Source organism: Octodon degus, unplaced genomic scaffold (genome assembly GCF_000260255.1).
Source record: "Octodon degus isolate 3935 unplaced genomic scaffold, OctDeg1.0 scaffold00119, whole genome shotgun sequence".
NCBI classification, from domain to species: Eukaryota; Metazoa; Chordata; class Mammalia; order Rodentia; family Octodontidae; genus Octodon; species Octodon degus.
The window spans coordinates 7,102,267-7,118,422 of record NW_004524695.1 but is presented as its reverse complement, the minus strand read 5'-3'; the positions used below and the strand labels follow the sequence as shown (position 1 = coordinate 7,118,422).

At 35.3% G+C, this 16,156-nt stretch overlaps 1 protein-coding gene across 1 annotated transcript in view; it reads left to right on the top strand.

Annotated features, from left to right (window-relative positions):
• Positions 1–16,156, top strand: part of Cdkal1 (CDK5 regulatory subunit associated protein 1 like 1) — a 732,899-nt gene that overhangs the window by 206,466 nt on the left and 510,277 nt on the right. Inside the window, exon 6 of the mRNA XM_004640150.2 lies at positions 12,476–12,524. Coding sequence (XP_004640207.2) covers positions 12,476–12,524 — 49 coding nt within the window. The remainder of the gene's footprint in view (positions 1–12,475; positions 12,525–16,156) is intronic.

Below are 16,156 nucleotides of genomic sequence, written 5' to 3'. Positions count from 1 at the left end.
TATATCTGTAGCCATAGAGCTTCTTGGGAAAGAGTCTGTTTTGTGACCTTTTCAAACTTCTAAAGCAGCAGTGGCAAGCCTGTGGCACATGTGCTACTTACTTTTCTTTTAAGATGAAAGATGTTAATATATGAGTTTTTTCGAGGCTGAAATCTCAGCATGCATGCTTAATAGCAGTGCTTGTACTTGTGATGAATAAGTGGGCTTTGCGTTGCACTTTGGGCATTTGTCTCTAAAATGTCATCACTGTTCTAGAGGCTGCTGATAGTTCTTGGCTTATGGCTACTTTTTTCCTGCCTAAAAGTGAGGAAGGCCATCATTCTCACATCTTTCTCTGTCATTTACTGTCCACAAATGGTAGTTTCTTAGCTTTGAAGCCTTTATGGTTAACTTGAGCACACATAGTTGTTCTAGGTTAATCTCATCATCTCAGATTCTTGCCAAAGTTTTGTTTGCTAGGTTAAGGTAATTATCTTATTCTGTTTTCTGTTGCTTTAACAAAATACCTGAGGCTGAGTCATAAAAGAGGTTCATTGACCTTACAGTTATGGAGGAAGAAAGTCCAAGGTTGGCTGTTTCCATTGATTTGGCCTCTGATGAGGGTCTGCTGATGCCTTATATCAGAACTGTGAGAGCCTCTGCTGAAGGGGTTACATAGTAAAATAGGAAGCCAACCACTGAAAAAGAGGCAGTTTTTCTCTTTTATAATTTCTTGCTTTCTAAGAACTCACTCCATGAGTGCAAATATTAGTTCCTTCCTGAGGCAGCACCCCCCAAAACTGATTTACCTTGCCATAGGGCCCACTCTTAATGGATCCATCAATTCTTCCATTGCCATAGTGGAGACTAAGCTTCTAGCACAGGAATCTTTGAGGGGGCATACACAAATCATGTCCAAATCATGGCAGTAGGATATTGACAGGTTGAGGACTTAGGGTCTTGATAGTCTTTGGGAGGCCATTATTCTGCCTCCTATATCTGGCATAGTGTATTGGTTGATGTTCATATCTCTAATGTGTATTTCTGTTTTAGTTCTAGTAGTACTCTGCATTCAACTTTAGTATTGCTTCTGAAGTTATGTTTTACCTTTTTACATGCTGTATTATTTAATATGAATATGATGTATTATATTTCAGTGTTTTTGAACATGATTAATCCTGTTCAGTTTTTTTTTTTTTTTTAATTTTATGTATTTGGTGTAGGGTCTCACACATTACACAGCTCAGACTCACAGTGATGCTCCTGTTTCAGCCTCTCCAGCACTGGGATTACATGCATGTGTCCCCATGCCCAGTCTTGGTGGTTGGCTCATTGTGCCTGAGGCAGGGCTGGCACAGCATGTGGTACTGGGGATTGAACCCAGGTCCTTGCACTTGCCTAGGCAGGCACTTAGATTGCTGAGCTATCTCTCCAGCCCAGCCTGTTCAGTTTTGTTTCTGTTGCCAGAAGGAGATTTCATACCTACTGCTACCACCATCACTACACCAAAAATTTTCTTTCTATTTTAGCTGGATTTGAGAGAAACAAGGGTTCCTGGGACTGATTCTTATTTTACTAGCCTTCTTTTTTCCTGGCCTCATGTTTCAGTTAGCAATTTTTGTCCCTGACTTAGAGGTAGTCACTGTTTGGTGTCACTCAGGGAGAAAAAATACATTTTTTATGCATTAAGAAAAGGCTGTCTAGGGGGCCGGGGAGATGGCTCAGTGGAATAAGTGCTTCCCTGGCAAGTGCAAGGGCCTGAGTTCAATCCCCGGTTCCACCAAAAAAAAAAAAAAAAAAAAAAAAAAAAAAAAAAAAAAAAAAAAAAAGGCTGTCTTGTGACTGTTGAAAACTATGTTTTACCACTCTGGAAGAATCTTTTTCGATGACAAAATAAAAGATGAAAATAAACTGAGAAATAAGAAAGTTTTCTTAAAATTAAACCACATGTAGCATGAAGTGCTCCTTGTGTAACACATTAAAATTGATTGGTGTGTGAATTCAGAATATTATTTTTTTCTAATAGAGTTGGAACACCTTAAGTTAGCTGAGTGGCTACTGTAGAATTCTCCTAATTTAAGAGATTTGGAAATTGTCTTCTTTTGATGCCAATTAAGGTGGGGACTTTTCTTAACAACTTGGAAAAAATTTATAGAGAAATCTGTTTTCTATAATGGAGTGAATAGTGAATTTTGACCTGTTAGATGCTCTTTATTGGCCCCAGCTATGCTTAGAGTAAATGTAAAAAATTTTGCTACACAATTAATAAAAGGACTTTTTATATGTCTATTTATGAACAAAGATGGGAAGGTCATTTTTCTTGTTTTTTATTGTGTTTAAGATGAACAGCTCAAAGATTTGATAACATCTAGTAGTGATTAGAGTAGTCAGGCATTTAACCTATTTGTCATCTTCCACAACATTTTCTGTTTGTGTTTGGGAGGAGATCTAAAATCTCTGTAAGTAAGTTCCCAGCGTACAAGGTGATGTCATTAGAACGTCAGGTTTCTGGATTTACTCAGTGCTAAGCGATGGTGAGTTTTGACTCTCTGACCTACTTGTCCTTGTTTCCTCTCTGTCCTTCCTAGGTTAATCTTAATTCTATGTTCTATTTCTATATATTTGACTTTTTTTTTTTTTTTAGAGTCTGTGTAACAGTGAGATGATGCATCATTTTTGTTTTTATGTCTACCTTATTGCTCATAGCAGTCTGTCCCACAGATTCATCCATGTTGTTACAAATGATAGTTTGTTGGGCACAGTGCTTGATTCCTGTAATCCCAGTGGTTGAGGATGGCGAAGAGGCAGGATTTCAGGTTTGAGGACAGCCTGGAACATTTAGAAAGATCCTGTCTTGAACTGTCTCAAATGAAAAATAAAAATGTGCTGGGGATACAGCTCAGTGCAAAGGCCCTGAATTCAACTCTTAGTACCCAGAAACAACCAAAAGGCAACCCCTCACAAAAACAAACTGCCACCAAACAAATGGTAGTGTGTCCTTTTTATTTTATTTATTTATTTTTGAATTTTTTAGGGAAGGATCTACAAGGTGTTCAGGGTCTCACTATTAGAGCGGACTCATAGTGATCCGCCTGTTTAAAGCCTTCCAAGAGATGGGATTACAGGGATGCGCCATCACGCCCAGTCTCAGTTGCTGTTTCAGTGCACCCTGAGGGTGGGGCCAGCACAGCAGATCTAGGGATTGAACCTCCAGCCCCTGTGCTTGCTTGCAGGCACCTTAATCCACTAAGTTATTAGGCCTGCCCAGTGTGTCCTTTTTAAAGGCTAAATTATATCTATCTATCTATCTATCTATCTATCTATCTATATCTTTTGCGGTGTCTTTATCCAATCATATGTTGATGGCCTCTAGGCTATTTCTATATTTTGGCTATTGTGAATAATGGCATAACAAAAATAGGAGCACAGATACCTCTTCGTGGTGCTGACTTATGTGGTAATTTCCCTTCACTAGATGCTTTTTTTTTTTTTTTTTTTTTTTTTTTGAACCAGGGATTGAACTCGGGCCCCTTACGCTTACCAGGCCAGCACTTATTCTACTGAGCTATCTCCCCAGCTGTTTTTTTTTTTTTTCCCCCCACTAGATGTTCTGAGGTAGGATCACTGGGTCATGGATAGATCTATTTTTAGCCTTTTAAAGTAAGTAATGTTTCCTGTGATAGGCACCCCAATTTACATTCAATCAACAGTGAACAAGGGTTTCCTTTTCTCTTTATGCTTTCTAGCACTTGTTATTTATTGTCTTTCTGATTAGAATTATCCTAACTGGTATGACATGATATGTTATAGTGGTTTGGGTTTGCATTTCCCCAAGGATTATTGATACTGAGACCTTTATTTATCTGTTGGACATTTGTATGTTTTCTTTGGAAAATTGTTTATTGGGTTTCATTGCTCATGGTTTTAAAAAGTTGTGGGTTTTTTTGCTGCAAGTTGTCTGAGCTATTTCTCAAAGTTTGTATATTAATTACCTTTGTCTTTTTGTTGATTGATTGCACTGCCATGCAGAATATTTTTAGCTTGTCATTTTATTTATTTAGTTTTGCTTCTGATGCCTTAAGGTTTTGTGTAATTGCCCCTCCCCTCCCAGACCCCAACAAAACCAACTACTGCGGAGGTTAGTATCAAGGAGCTTTTCTTGTATTGTTTTCTTCCAGGACTATTACAGTTTCAGGTGTAATATCTAGGATTTTAATCTCTTTTTGAGTGGATTCTTAATGTATGGTGTGATATACAGATTCAGAGCATCTCCTGTCAAAATTGCTGTAGCATATAGAGAAGTAGAGAAAATTGTAAAATTTGTATGGAATCATAGACTACCTGAATTAGTCAAAACCATCTAAGAACAAAAAACAAAGTTGTAGACATCATATTTTTTGGTTTTTGCTCGTATTTAAAAGCTAGAGTAATCAAAACAGTATGGTACTATCATAAAAACAGGCCCAAAGACCACTGAAACAGAATAGAGAACCAAAACATAAACTTATGTGCATGCCATTAATGGATTTTTCAATAAAACCACTGACAGGGCACAATGGGAGGAGGACAGTCTCTTTTAGTAAACAATGTTTGGAAAATTAGATCAAAAAGACATACATAAAAAGAATGAACTTGGATCCTTATCTCATATTATTTTGTTTTTCTTTTCAAAACTCAGTTGAGTGTACAGGTGATTTTAAAGTTTTGATCTGATATTTAATTAGCATATAGATTATAGATTGCCCTTTATATATTTAAAAATTAAAAAAGCTAATAAATTTACTTTGATTTTGTGTTTGTGTATCAATGATACATTAACCTCCTTCTCCTGAAGGAATTTGAGTTGTCTTGGGATAAACATCAAGAAATTGTTAAAATGCCAATCATATTCATACAAGTATAAAAGAAGTTATGCAATGTAATGGAAAAATGTGGATAAACAGCATTCTCTGGAGATTTTCAAGAAAATTAGCCTGGCCAATCTTTTAACAGGGTTCCTTCAAATGGCTTTCTTTTGCAAGCAGGATAAATCTAAACTACAGGGCATGAATTATAACATCTCACATAATCTTCCTCCCTTGTTTATCTGGCTTTGTCTCTTACCACCATGTCCCTCATGTGTCCTTCTTTTGACCTTATAATCCATTTACTTGTTTTCTGTCTTTTAGCCCCTGTGCTTACTCTTCCCCTTGGAGTTTTATGTTGATGCCTCTGCCACTGCTTCAGGTCTGTGGATTAAGACTTCCATTCAGATATTTATCTTCGCCATGACAGCAAAATTGTCCTTTCCACTCTTGCTGCAGCTAGGTTTTATTTCCTTCATAACAGATACCATGATAGGAAAGAAAAAATTTCAGTTGTGTATTTATTTCCCCCAATTAAAATGTAAGGTGCACGAAGCAAGAGCTCTGGATTTTCACCCTTATACTCCCAGTTTCTACAACGGCGTACAGTGTTGATTAGTGACAGTAGCATTTGTGGGAGGGTGTTAGTGGGGAATAGTTGTTGACTCAGACTTTTGAAAGCCCAGGTGTAACAACCATCGTTGAATTTTGCTCAGTGAAATTCTATATTGGTTCAATTTTATTATTATTATTATTTTTTATTCTCTTAAAATAAAAGTCCAGGTTTAATTGGATAACATTCTGTGATTTTTATTTTTTATTTTTTAAGTAATGACTTCTGTGTTTACAGGAAAAGAGCTTGTTTTGAGTTTATAACTGGGCTACCTTATCTGCCATTCTTGGAGAAGATGTATTGAAAAAATATAGCAAAAATTTTCCTGGATACCTATAGACCTTAGTTCTTCTTTAAACACCACAGTAGTATTTCTAACCTAGCATGAGATGTGATAATACATGTAAAAGTGTCAGCATAGAGCTTGAGATGAAATGGTTGAGAAATGTTCACTGTCACTGTATTATTCTAGTTATTAAGTTATCCAGCTGCTGGTTGTCAGGGGTTGGAGTAGGGGTGACTGGGTGGAGAGGATACAAGTACATACAAAGCAGAAGCTCTGACAGTAAAATGGCATCAGTGTGTCCTTGGATGGCCCTAAAGTAGACTTTTGTCCTAGCCTAAAGGACAGAGTTGTGTTTGAGACATGCATTAATTTCTTAGGACTCCTCTAATATCCAACTGCTGACTTGGTGGCTGTCTCAGTTTAAAACCACTTTCTTTAAACCTGCACTGTTCTCTGTGGCTGCCCAGCCATATGTCACTATTTAAATTCAGATTTAAGCTACTTAAAATGTCAATTCCTCCTGGACAGCACGGCCTGTGAACAGTCCCACTTCTAGGGAAAGTTCTGTCCTGTACTGTCTTTCAACAATAGGAAATTGTAGAACAACACATTTTATTTGCATTAGGTGCCATTGTTATGGGCTTGTTTGTTCAATACGTGCTTAGTTATTACATGGAGTAGTTCTTAATAGTGGAATAAAATATTTTTATCAACTTATTTTAAAAGTTCTTAGGCAGAATGACTCAATGTTATTTATGAATTGTTTATTCACCAAATCCTTTCTTCATTGTTGAGAACATATGGAGTCAGTAACAGAACATACTGCATGCTCTTTTTTTTCTTTGTATTTATAACTAATTGCCTGCAGGACACAAAATACTGTTTTATTTATTTGATTTATCTGCTAGAGAATAAGCTCTTATGTATTCAGATCTACAATTTATAGCATTAATTAAGAGCAGCTTTCCTTTTCTCCCAGAATGAATCAAGTGTATCTTGATTACTGTGAGTTTTGAGTTTGATATTCACGTGGTGATTTTCTTCTCTCCCTGCTTCCTGCCTCCTCTTGTCTTTTCCCTTTCCCCTTCCACCTATCTCCTGATTCTTTTCTCCCTCTGTTCTTGGTCTCTCTCTCACTTGCCTCCCTCCTTCCTTCCTTCTCTTCCTTCCCCACTGTTTCTTCCATTGTGCTCCACTAGAAATGGAAATAGATCTTTTAATGAACTTTCTGCTCCTTTGTAAACAAGTATCCATTGACTCCCACTGCCCTGGAGATGGAACCCAAGGCTGGCTCTGCTCCTGCTGGACAAGTGCCTTCTACCACTGAGCCATGACCTCCAGCTCCTCAGGTACCTTGTAAATAAGTTCAGGTGGGCTGGTTTCAATGTTCTGGAGCTCCCAAGTACCAGTTATTTATCTAAATTATGTATGGTCAAAATCTAATTTTTCTTTCATGAAAGCAAATGCTATCAAGTATTTTTTGAAAATCTGAGAATATATTTTCAGTTTTATAAATTCAAGCAAATTCTTTGTGACCATCAATATAACAGAAAAGCTCTCTTCATTTTTTCTGTGCATATACAAGATAGACATTTAAATTTTTTGTTTTGACACAGTATACTTATAGAAACTTTACTAAAAGGCAAAAAATTCCTGGATTTACCAAAATATTTTAACAATTTGCTTATTTGGTTTATGTATACACCCTTATTCTTTTGAAAATAACAAGCATGATGCATTTCTGAATACTTATATATTACAAAAGATATTGTCATATATCTCTGTAGTATAATTATCCAAATAAAGAAAACATTGACACATACTGTAAGGCCATAGACTTTATTCACATATTGTCATTTATCCCAGTAGTGTCTTTTATAGGAAAAGAAAACCTACCAGCTGTCCATAGTTGCATTTAGTTATGAAGTCTCTCTTTTTTAAAAAATTAATTTTATTGAGAAAGAAATAGAATAAGAAAGTTTCAAAGCAGGTTAGTAGGACAGTTACAATAATTAATACATTGCATATTGTTGTCTTCATAGTACAAGGTGCAGACATGGTATCTTGTCTAAACACTATTAGTACAAATCATTCTTCTCCCTGAACTAAGAGAAAGTAGCTGTAGTATCTAACCTAACTAATTTGTATATACAGATATATATTTTTTCACTACAAAATGGTCCTTCATTTATATCCCCCTTTTTGCCTTAGTTTTGTCAGAGATGGGTATTCCATTGCCATTCAAATTTTGTAAGTGCATAAATTCAGAAAAATAATCCAATATAATCCAGTTTACCATAATAGTCTCTTTAATCTGGAATAGTTCCTCAGATTTTCCTTGGCTTCACTGTCAATGACAGGGTCTCACTATATAGTTTGGGCTGGATGGCTTTGAACTCATTATTTGCCCAGGCTGGTCCCAAACTTCCTGGAATCCTCCTATCTCTCCCTTCCCAGCATTAGGATTATAGGCTTGTTCCACCACAGCTGGCTTCAGCACTTTTTTTTTCTGATCATAGCTTTATAGAGATATAATTCATACATCATCCAGTGTATCCAATTAGAATGTATAATTCCATAGTTTTTAGTACAGAGTTGTATGACCATTATTACAGAATACTATTAGAACATCTTTATCACACTATAAAGAAACAGTTGGGTTTCCTTAGCATTCTCTTAGCTTCTCTTCCATCTTTCCATCTATCTATAGCTTATCACTAATGTATGGTGACTATGTGTATTTTCTTATTGTGAATATTGCATATGAGTGAAATTAATATGACATTTTTGGATTTTTGATTTAGTATATTGGGCCAGGGAGATAGCTCAGTGGAATAAGCGCTTTCCTGGCAAGCACAAGGGCCTGAGTTCAATTCCCAGTTCTGCAAGAGAGGGAGAGAGGGAGAGAGGGAGAGAGGGAGGGAGGGAGGAGGGGAGAGAGAGAGAGAGAGAGAGAGAGAGAGAGAGAGAGAGAGAGAGAGAGAGAGAGAGAGAGAGAGAGAGAGAGAGAAAATGATTTAGTATATTGCAGCATGTATCTTCAAATTTTATTGTGTGGATGTGCCACATTTTATCAGTTGATAGATATGTGTGTTTCTACCTTTTGTCATTAGGAATAATGCTGTGAATAGTGTACAAGTTTTTGTGTGGACATAGATTTTCTTTCTCTTGAGTATGTATCTAGGGTTGGAATTGATGGATCATATAGTAACTGCATGTTTAAGGATTTGGGTTTAACTGTAGACCGTTTTTCAAACGGTCATTAGTAGTGGTTTAGTGTCCCAGTGTTTCCACATCTCCTCCAACATTTACTCTTTTTATTGTAGCCATTGTAGTGGTGTGGTGTTCCATCTGATTGTAGGTTTTTTTTTAAATTAACACTGCATAAAATTTACCTTTTTAATCATTTTTAATGGTACACTTCATTGGCACTATGTTCATATTATTTGCAACTCACTCCCACCATTATTTCCAGAATGTTTTTATTTTCCCAAATTTCTCTGTATCCAAGAAGCAGTAATTCTTCTCTCTCCACTGTGGTTTTGATTTGCATCTCTGGGTTAGTTAATGGTAGTGAACATCTTTTCATGTTTTATTGGCCATTTATATACCTTCCTTGGAGAAGTTATATCTTCAAATCTCTTGCTACTTTTGTTGGCTTTGTGGGAGTTCATCATATATTACAAACACGCAAGTCAAATGTGTGTGTGTGTGTGTGTGTGTGTGTGTGTGTGTATAATGTTTTGGAGAAGTGTTTTTCCAGTTTCTGTGTTGTACTTTTACTTTCTTAATGGTGTCTTTTCAAGTATGAAGAGCTTTAAATTTTGATGATGTCTGGTTTTTTTTTCATTGCTCATGTTTTAAAGTTGTAGTTTTTTATTTGACCCTCAACTTTGTAATAGACTGCTCCTGCCATGTTTTGTTCTTTTATCTGGGATTATGGCTTGTTGCTTAGCTCATATGCTGTAAGCCTAGGTGTTGTGCTCCATTTAAACTTTTATATCTCCCAAGTATATAGGAAATCTTTTTTGCTGTCTGACTCGGTCATTTAAGTGAGCTCATATTTTACTCTTTTCATTCTCTGTCCTCTGTCCCTAATTGATAGCTTGATTATTCATCTACACTTGCTGTATTCATGTCTCTCTTACCCTGGACAGTGTCCACATCTCCATGTGCTATCTCACCTGTGCTCTAGTCTCATCTTTCCTTATTTCTTAGCTCCAATGGTCATCATCATCTGTGCTTCTGCAGACACTTCTATGACCAGATCTTGGGTTTTGCTACCCTTCAAAAATAGTACATTTCAGTATTAGCACTCTTGTCATAGCCACCTGTCTTCTTTATTTTCTTGTCTTCTTTACTTTATTTCTCTCTCCATTCCCTATTCCCCAGCCTCTCCACTTCTCCTTTCTAACTGTACCACTTCTACAAGCTTTGTCCTACATTAAAGTACATAGTCAATCTTTTCCTGTTTGCTTGCAGTCATTGTTGTTCACCAGCCCTTTGGATCACTCTGGTAAACTTCAAGTGCCTAATAAATGATGAATGAATGAGTGATAGAATGAGAAAATCATGTATTGATCTGTTTGGCTCCATTATTACCACTGTTGGACCTGGAGAAAAATTCAGCTATATGTGGAGTCATAGTTAGAAATTCATGGGTTCTAACTTTATCTGTTTTTTCAGTACTTTCTAGCAATGTTTACATGTCTCTAGCCATCATTGTTATTCTCTGTAATGGTACTTCAGGGCATTTGTTTTGTTCTTATTTTATCATATGCTTTTTCACTTCTAGCAAATAAGTTTGCTTTTTATCTCATTGAGAAAAACTGAGACCAACAAATGGAATTTGTTTAACATATTCCCTGAAGTCTCTAAGAGTACTAGCATTCACCATCACACTTTTCTTACTCCCAATATCTCATTTCAGAGTCTTAGCACCCATCCCGTGCTGGGCTAGTATCTTCATCTGGTTTTTGAATTTCATCCCACCCTTCTCCTAAGGGACCTTGCTCCATCATTTAGTTCCTGTGTATGCAGCTCTTCTTTCTCTATTGCTTTTATCTTCTCAGCATGCAAACTGTAAGACCAAAAAGACAAATAAGAAGTAGGTAGATATAGGCTGGGAATTGTGGTGTAGGCCTATAATCCTAGCACTTGCAAGGCTAAGGCAGGACAGGAGTATTGCCATGAGTTTGAAGCTAGCCTGGGCTACACAGTGAATTCAAGGCCAGTCTGAACTATATAGTGAGACTTTATTTCAGGGGGAAAAAAAAATACAGTACACTAACTTCAACCATAATACATATATACTTAATTTTCTCTAGCTACTGGTTCTTTTTCCTTCACCTTTTTAAAAAGTGTAGTCTATATTCGCTGTTTCCATTTTCTTATGTATGATTTATTACCACCGAACATGCTTTCCCCCTAAGTGTTTTTAGTTTGTATGTTGCCTGTTACCTCTGTATCATCATGTGACATCGTTGGCCATTCCCTTTTCTTTCCTTTTGTCTGTGGCAGATTCTTGCAGTGGTCAGTTAGGGCAGAGTTCCAGTATACTCTTGTCTTTTTTTGTTTTCATGTAAGACACTGAGACCAAGAGAATATTTTTAAGTGATTTGGTGTTGTATTTGTAATACATTCTTTTTATAGGATTAAAAAAAAATCTCTATTGAGTTCATTTCAGCTTTGTAATAGAATGATAGTGTTTTTACAGTAATGGTTTGCATGAATGCATTTTAGTAAATCCATACAGTGAGAAACTGGGGAGGTTGTAAAATGGATGAAGTAGACCTATATGGATGGATAATGAACATGAACACAGAAATGAAAGTGTAGGTACACACACACATTAGACGTATAAATATAAATGTTTAACACCAGAAAATTTATCTGTTCATCATAATTAAGTGATTTTTATCTTTGGAATAGAAAAATAGAGGATGGAGGATATTTATTGTAGGTTACTTTAGTTTTTCTAGTGCATGGCTGTTTTTCCTGTAATAAAACAGTGATAATTTGGGGATTTTCAGAGGATTGGCTTTGACCTATTCTAACCTGACTTTATTGCATTTTTTTAAAATCATACATTAGTATTTTAATTTTAACTTTTTAACTCTACTTACGCTTACTCAATGTCTTCATAGAGCCCTGACTTCTTTTCACTCAAAGACATTTTTGCTTCCCTATGTCTGATTTTATTACTTTTCCTTTGTGTCCCCATGGCACCCTGGGCCATCATCCCTGGTCACTCATGGGGAGAACAGGAGCTTTAGCTAATACTGTGTTCTATGGGTCTAAGTATAGTACCCAGCAGTATAGAAATTCATTGAAAAGGTTTTAAAATTTAAAGTAATAATACATAAAATTTGACATAAATATCTTTAATACTAGCATATCTTTCTGTGTAGGTTAACAGTTTAGACCTTTTTTTGCTGGAAGCTCTGTGTGAAGAGACATGTTTTAATTAAACTTAAATTTAGATCTCAGGTTGTGAATTTATGTTGCACAACTATCCTAAAAGAACCCCAGGCAATTTATTTAAATGCATTATGCTATCTCCAATTATCCATGGAGGACATGAGGCTGATAATTTTGTATTTCATTGTTATCCAAAAGATTAAGATCTCAAATGGGTTAAGGAAAGATGCATTGATGTGCTTAGAAATGTATAACATTGACTCCAGTGGAAGCATAAACAGAATTTTCTGTCTTCCATATAAATTACTTATTTAACTTTATTTTCTTTTATAGGTTCAACAGATAGATCGTGTGGTAGAAGTTGTGGAAGAAACAATTAAAGGTGATTATTAAAAAGGAGGTAGACAAATATATATATTTTGTGAACTACTTTATAAACATACCACTCAGTTAACACATACTGGACATTTTTACAAAAGATCTTATAGTTAGAGAATTATAAAATTTTGGCCTTGGCTTCATATATTGACCAGAGAGCGTATATGTTTGGCTTATAAATGAATTAATGAGTCAGATCTTAGTTTTAAAAAATTTTATTTTATTTTTCTGTAAGATGGGTTTACTTTGAATCTCAGAACACATAACTTAATGAATTTTAAAATAAAATATTTTTGTATGTTTTTGAATCATGTAATATCATGTAATTAGGTGCAACTTTCCACTTGCCGTAGTGTCCTTGGCAGCAGCAGGTTCTGACTCCTGTTTGCCTCCTTCAGTCCTCTCCACTGTTGGCCATGAAAGCTGATCTGTGAGGAGTGCCTCAATAGGCTCCTGGCCAGCCCATGGAAGGTTGAAGCCTTGACAATAGAGCCAGCTGGAAGTTTTCATGCCTCTCTTCCTACTTGTGTTGGCATGACTACTTCTCTTATCTCAAGACCACAGCCTTTGTCAGGTTACCCTCCTGTTCATCCCTTCCTCTATGATTGTTCTTTCCTGTGCTTCTTCAGACCTGAGGTGGATGCAGCTCTTCATTGTTGCCAGTGGAGAGATTTCGCATTGTCTTTGTTCATTTTCTTAACTTGCTCAATGTTTACTAAATAGGTTCATTTATAAATACCTCTTCAGTTATACAGAGAAAGCATCTGCTGTGTTGGTACACTAACCCATGAGAGGTTAGCCTTGCAGAAGCCAAAGCTCTGCCCCGAGTGCCAGATGGAAAATGGCCTGGCCTGAGGATTTCAGTGTAACTGTCTTGTTTCATATTTGGGCCTTGTTGGACTCTACTTAATTTTTCCTTGGAAGTCATAGAGTATTCATTGCCTGTTTGCATTCTTAATGTTGCTTATGTTACTGCAAGCTTTTTTGAAACAATTTTATTTTTATTTTTGAAACAATTTTAATAAGATAAATCTATAACCAAAACATTGAAATCTGCTGTAATTAACACAAAACCAGACAAAGTGGTTTTTTAAAATTTCATTTCATTTTATTGTATTGTATTTTATTGTATTTTGACGGAACCAGGGATTGAACTCAAGCCCTTGCACTTGCCAGGGAAGCGCTTATTCCACTGAGCCATCTCCCTGGCCCTTTTTATTTTATTTTTAACTGCTTTGATTATATATAAATGGAAAATTACAAATTATTTGGAATAAATCCTCATTTTTCCATTTAAATTTTTTCTTTAGAAGATACCAAATTATAATGATTTGGTACAATGAATAATTATATTGTCTTCTCTGTCATTTTGATAATTCAACAAGATATGGAACTAAATAGAAGGAAATAACTTTAGAGTCTAAATAATTACATTCATTTCTTTTAAAAATATTGCCCCTTAAACTTGGCTTATGTGGTTGTTACAAGGTTTTTTTGTGTGTGAATGAGAGATCTGAAAGGAATATTAAATGTGTTTCTTTCATTATAAATGAATATAATGTTCTTTAAACCACAACAGCAACATTAAAAACATTCTCATGTTTATAAAATGATAGTCTAACATAAATGATTGCAAATAAATATTGTCTGTTAAAATTGGAAAAATATTTTTGTCATTAAATAATACATTTCCTTCCAGCTTTTATTGAAAGAGATCCTACTGTGAGTAATATGCTTGCTGGCATTTTATTCCATCTATTTTGAAATGCCTCGAGTGGTGGGAACATGGGAGTTTCCCAATATGGTATAATCTACAAATTTAATTGATTTTCTATTTCTGCTAACTTCTCAGCAATTGATGGCATCTTGGATGGGTTTGACCTACATTCACAGGATACTTCACCAAGCAGCTCTTTGTTATTTAAGATATTGCTGTTAACTTCACTGTCAGGTTTTGTACTTTATTTGTGGTCCATTGTTGCTGTTGATTGAGTAGCCACCTCACCAGATCAGGGCAGATTTCCTTCAGCATGTTTTTACAAATTTAATGAGTAAGTGATTTTATTTGGCTTCCTATAGAACAGTGTGGACCACAGAAACATACATTCTTTTTTAGTAGAATGATTGTTACTGGTTTTCAATATATGCTTTGAAAGAATGCTTTTATGCATCCTGTCATTATGTGTAACCTGTGATAATAGCTGCTACAGTTCCAATACAGTGGGTTAAAGGCTTTGTGTTGGCTTCACATATTTGAGTATTTTATAATCTCATTGATGGAAGTAAATAGTTGAGAAGTTTTGTCCTTTACTGACAGAATGAGCCAGAAATCTATTACTGTCAGTTATTTTTCTCAATGAACCAGTTTGTTTTAAGCTTATGTACCATGTTAAAATGTTATAGTTTGGTAACCATTGCATTTTGTCACTGTCAAGTGTAGTCCATTGCTCTCTTTTGCTCCTTTTTTTTCCTTTCTGGTCCCTCCTTTACTTCCCATAAACTTAAAAAAAAACTTATTTGTCTTCTATGTTCCCATGTATGTTATTCTTAGAATGAGCTTTTAATTATACTTACGTTAGGGAGCATTTTCTAATTCAAAATATTTAAAATACTAATAGTTGACAAATGTCTGTATGGTCCAAAAGGCAAAATTCTACCATAGGACTTAAACTTGACCTCTCCTATCACTATTCTATACCTTGATTTGAAAGAAAGGCTGGAAAGGACTCTATTAGAGAAAACTGCCTGTTGCATTTTTTATGCATTTCTGTGACTTTATAATTTTACCAGGCAAATTACCAGTTTTACTACATTCAGCCACACACATAATTAACAGTAGCTGTATTATTTATCAACTACAAAGTATGTAGTAGATTCTTTAGGAAAGAATATTATTTACTATAGGTGGTATGTTTAATTTCCCCTTAATGTGGCTAATTAAGTTTGACTAATGTTTTTAAGTCATTAAACCTTGAGAATGCAAATAAATGTGTAAACTTATTTCTTAGGACTATCCCTCTGTTTTTGTTGTGGCTTCAGAAGTGTTTTCTATGTTTTTGGCTTGTCTTAATTATACTGCTTCAATGTATTTGTAAAGAAAACTACTTTTGATATTCGTGAATTTATTTATAAGAAGATGTGGATATTTTTGATTTCTTCATTTAGGCATTTGAAATATAAATAGGTTAGGTTGATAATCTTATGTTTTTTTCCCATAATTTTATTGATAAACCAATAGCAATGAGATAGTTTTAAATCATATTGGTAGGACATTTTCAATAATTCACACATTGCATACATTCTTCCTAGTGGTTAATTGCTGCACAAGATGCGGACATGACATCCTATTTATAAAAACCATTAGAACAAATTGCTCTATTCATTAAGAGAATGTAACTATATATCTATCCTAACCACTTTGAATACACAGATACAAAATGGACATTGATCTGTATCCCCCTTTTTTGTTAAGTTCTGTTATTTGAATATTATAGGTGTGTAAACTCAGTAAAATATTGTAAAAGAGTCCTGTATCCCATAATAGTATTGGGTCTTTCACTTCACTGGCAATGTCAGAAATTATTGACCTGAGTGCTCTATAGCTCAACATAACAGCATGACTTTACTTTTTTTTTT